Source organism: Watersipora subatra, unplaced genomic scaffold, assembly GCF_963576615.1.
Source record: "Watersipora subatra unplaced genomic scaffold, tzWatSuba1.1 SCAFFOLD_178, whole genome shotgun sequence".
NCBI lineage: Eukaryota > Metazoa > Bryozoa > Gymnolaemata > Cheilostomatida > Watersiporidae > Watersipora > Watersipora subatra.
The window spans coordinates 33904-38381 of NW_027045411.1; the positions used below are offsets into that span (position 1 = coordinate 33904).

Genomic DNA, 4478 nt, shown 5'->3' on the forward strand with positions numbered 1-4478 from the left:
ACAAAAATACAGCTCAAGTTGATAGGCTATTACTTACTGCTGTGACAAAACATCTAATACTAGTAGTTAGTAACACAAGAGATCTGTTATATTTTTTTTCAGGTGGTAAACTGATGAGCTGCTATACACTGTTGCACTATGGAACTGTCACATTTCCCTGTTTTTTTTAGTGCTCGCCGTGGAGGAATGTCAGTTATACCTAAACTTTCATGCCAAGTTCTATACCTGCACCATCTACAGTTATCGCCACACGATAGGTTGTGACAATTTTGAAGGCAGTTCTGATCAGCAAGAGTATAAATTCATGAATTGCGAAATAATGATTCAGCTTGAGGTACGTTCCTAGAGTTGTTCCATTTTTCCTGACTAAAAGTAATTTTTATTTTGCGTGTAAATTTTAATAAGTGGCTAGCATTGATAGAAAGATATGTATTTTCTCTATTTGAAAGTTTTATGGTACCTGATCAATTGCAAAGTTCTATGGTAAATGAGCTAATGTCAGGTTTGCCCTACATACAGTTAGAGTACAGCAAATGTTGTATCGATAACTAACCATTAGATTTGGAAGGTTGAAGTAGAGTAATAAAACTATGATGGTAAAATCTTATTGGTAAAGACAGTGACGGCGGTATTTATACTTTAATACATTTTTTGTGCTACGCTAGGTAACTCTATGTTTACACATAGAATTACCTAGCGTAGCACAAAAATACAGTTCAAGTTGATATTATTTACTGCTGTGACAAAACCTCTTTTACTAGTAGTTAGTAACACAAGAGATCTGTTATATTTTTTTGAGGTGGTAAACTGATGAGCCGCTATACACTGTTGCACTATGGAACTGTCACATTTCCCTGTTTTCTTTAGTGCTCGCCGAGGAGGAATGTCAGTTATACCTAAACTTTCATGCCAAGTTCTATACCTGCACCATCTACAGTTATCGCCACCCGATAGATTGTGACAATTTTGCAGGCAGTTCCGATCAGCAAGAGTATAAATTTATGAATTGCGAAATAATGATTCAGCTTGAGGTACGTTCCTAGAGTTGTTCCATTTTTCCTGACTAAAAGTAATTTTTATTTTGCGTGTAAATTTTAATAAGTGGCTAGCATTGATAGAAAGATATGTATTTTCTCTATTTTAAAGTTTTATGGTACCTGACCGATTGTAAAGTTTTATGATATCTGATATATTGTCAGGTTCAATGGTATCTGATATATTGTAAGGTTCTATGGCAGTGCTGCCCAACGTCCGGCCCGCGGGCCGGATCCGGCCCATGAAGCCTTAGAATCCGGCCCGTGCGTCAGTCTTTAACTTATTCCTGTTATTAACGCAGAAGCTTACAACTGTTATTTTTCTTCGAAGATGATTGGCTACTAATCAATAGTTTTCAGTTTGAAGAATTCAGTAGCGTTAGGTCAAAAATTAGTGTCTTTGCTGACATTGAAAAATTGATAAAAAGTGAAGTATCACAGCGTGTACGATTGATTGATTCGATCGTCGAATCAAAAGCCTCAGGGCGCTCACCTCAGCTGGTTGAAGAAGGACTGCTGGGAAATTACCATAGATATTTCAATAGAAAACGCTGAACTTTTTACCGCTTATTGAAATATCTATGGTATTTTCCACCGAGGCGCGCACGCCTTATTGACTTTCCGCATCAATAAAACTGGCTTTTGAGGTGATTCAATTTCAAATATACTCCAGCACAACCTTTGATAAGGAAGCCTTCTTATACCGATGAGCAAATTACAGTAGTTTCTTTTTCACAATAAATTTCAAATTTTGTTCATCCATGGCGTCGGCTAGAAAAATCAGAAAAGTAGACAAGGAGAATCGCAGGTTTAACGAAGCATGGACAAATTTGTATTTCTTTGTGGAATCAAATGCAAAATGTCTTTGTCTGATCTGTGGTGAAACAGTCGCAGTTCTAAAAGCTGAAAATGTGAAACGGCATTACACATTAAAGCACGCTTCGACCCATAATCGTTATGAAGGAGATCAACGCAAGGAGAAAGCACTTTTACTTCAAAAGAATTTAGTCTCACAACAGAACATTTTTCGGAAAGTAGATGATGAATCGAAAAAGTACGCCAAAGTGAGTTTCGTCATTGCTGAAAAGATTGCACGCAACATGAAACCTTTTTCGGAAGGAGATTTTGTCAAAGAATGTATCACCTCGGCGATTGAAATTCTGTGCCCAGAGAAAGAGAAAGCTATAAAATGTGTTAGCTTGTCGCGTAATACAATAACCCGAAGGATTGAAGAACTGGCCAAAAATACGAAAATGCAGTTGAACGAACTTTGTAAAAACTTCGAAACTTACAGCATTGCCATCGACGAATCTACTGACATTACTGATACACCACAACTGGCGATTTTCGTGAGAGGTGTTGATTCAACTTTTAATATCACTGAAGAATTACTTGCTCTATGCCCCATGAAAGGAAATTGCACGGGTGCTGCTGTTTTCAAAGAAATCGACACTGCACTCGAAAAGGCGGGACTGACTTATGATCGTCTGGTGGGAATTGCTACCGATGGTGCACCGGCCATGATCGGCAAGGAGCAAGGCTTGCGTGGTTTCATCCAAAGAAAACTGGAATCCCTGAATGTGAGTAAAGACCAAATATTGTGGTACCATTGCATTATACATCAGGAATCACTTTGCTCCAAAATCTTTAAGTTTGATCACGTCATGGATAATGTCGTGAAAGCTGTCAACTTCATTAGGAGTCGTGCATTGAATCATCGACAGTTTCGAAATTTTCTCGATGAGATAAACGCCGAATTTTCTGGCATTCCTTACTTTACCGAGATCAGGTGGCTCAGCCGTGGACGTACTTTGAAACGCTTTTACGATATTCGAGAACATGTGGCAGCATTTCTTGAAGCAAAAGGAAATTTATGCATCAATTTTGATGACGACAAATGGATGAATGATTTTTCTTTTCTGGTGGACATTACAGACAAACTGAATGAGTTGAATGTGCGGTTACAAGGAAAAGAAAAACTCATCCATAATTTGTTTGGGGAGGTGACAGCTTTCCAAAAGAAACTGGATTTGTGGATTGCTCAAATTGCTGACAGCAATTATGCCCACTTTCCTTGCCTTCAGAAACAGTCGCACATTTCAACCATGAACCGGGAATTCTTTGTGAGTGAGTTAAAACGGATGCAGGAAGAATTCGCCAGGAGATTTAAGGATTTCCGTGCTTGTGAAGACCAGCTGAAATTTTTTTCAATGCCTTTTGACGTGGATCCTGCTGATGCCCCCGTTGAGCTTCAAATGGAATTGAATGAATTACAAAGTGATTTTGATGTCAAGAGTCAATTTTTAAATAGGAATCTGATGGACTTCTACAAATACGGTCTGCCTCACACTCAATTTCCAAATCTTACATGCTACGCAAAACGCTTTCTCGTTTTGTTCGGTTCGACATGGATGTGTGAATATCTCTTCAGTCGCATGCAATTAATAAAATCGAACAAAAGAAATTCTTTGAGTGACGCTCACCTCGAAGATGAACTCCGACTGGCCTTAACAAATATTCCGGCAGACATCGAAAAGCTTCTTGATGACTCGAAACAATTTCAAGTTTCTCACTGATATTTTCGTTCATTACCGGTTTACATCTAAAATGAAATTGTTTTATTATTGAAATACAAAGCCATTTGAACAATGTTTTTTTTAATCTTGATAAATTGTTGAATTTATTTTATAGAATTTAAGGCACTAAATCAAAATTTCTAATGATCATTTCGTATTCATGTAATATCTGGAGACTATAATCTTTTGATAGCAATAAAAGTAATAGAAATACATGTAGTATCATATGTAGGACCCCCTATGTTTAAATTGAGTTATGAATTATAATTGTATAAAGGGTAATTTCTATAAATAAAAAATACAATCAATATTTACAGTTCTGAATACTTTTCCAAACCATTTCAAATAGTTCTATTAAAGAATGTAAGACTAGAAATGTGAGTCCGGCCCACTGGCGTCATTTTTTTTTAAATCCGGCCCATGTTCGGAAAAGGTTGGGCAGCACTGTTCTATGGTATCTATTCTATTTGGGTGTAGTGGATTGAAGGTTGCAAATTCGAATCCTACGCAATGTAATGTTTTTCTAAACCTGTAATTGTGGTTTCAGACAGACAAAAGGACACGACTCATATGATAGCATAGAATGCACATGTTGCATATTATTCATTGAGTATGCTCACTAAATTATTCACTGAAAAAGAAACTGTTCAATTGCTTCACATCTGGTTAAAGTTGAGAATTCTTTTGAAACTAATTAACATATGATTGGTTTTTATGACATGGTTATTTTTTCTTTAATTCAGAGTAGCAGAGGACATTTGGAACCTTATGCTTCTGCATGCCTTTGACAGCGAGGACAAGCTGTTATCAACCTTAATGAGGTCACACGCTTACCATACCAGTTACCATACACCCGCTTACTGTCATA

The 4478-nt window shown here is 37.1% G+C and overlaps 1 protein-coding gene across 1 annotated transcript; it reads left to right on the forward strand.

The window, feature by feature from the left end:
• The first annotated feature begins 1322 nt into the window (after positions 1–1322).
• On the forward strand, positions 1323–3610 carry LOC137410449 (general transcription factor II-I repeat domain-containing protein 2-like). The gene has a single exon (XM_068095861.1). It carries the CDS (start codon positions 1796–1798, stop codon positions 3608–3610), a length of 1815 nt encoding a protein of 604 aa, XP_067951962.1. The 5' UTR covers positions 1323–1795.
• The last annotated feature ends 868 nt before the right edge of the window (positions 3611–4478 follow it).

Coding starts and splice junctions, on each gene's coding strand:
- LOC137410449 (XM_068095861.1), top strand. CDS start 1,796: ATGGCGTCGGCTAGAAAAATCAGAAAAGTAGACAAGGAGAATCGCAGG.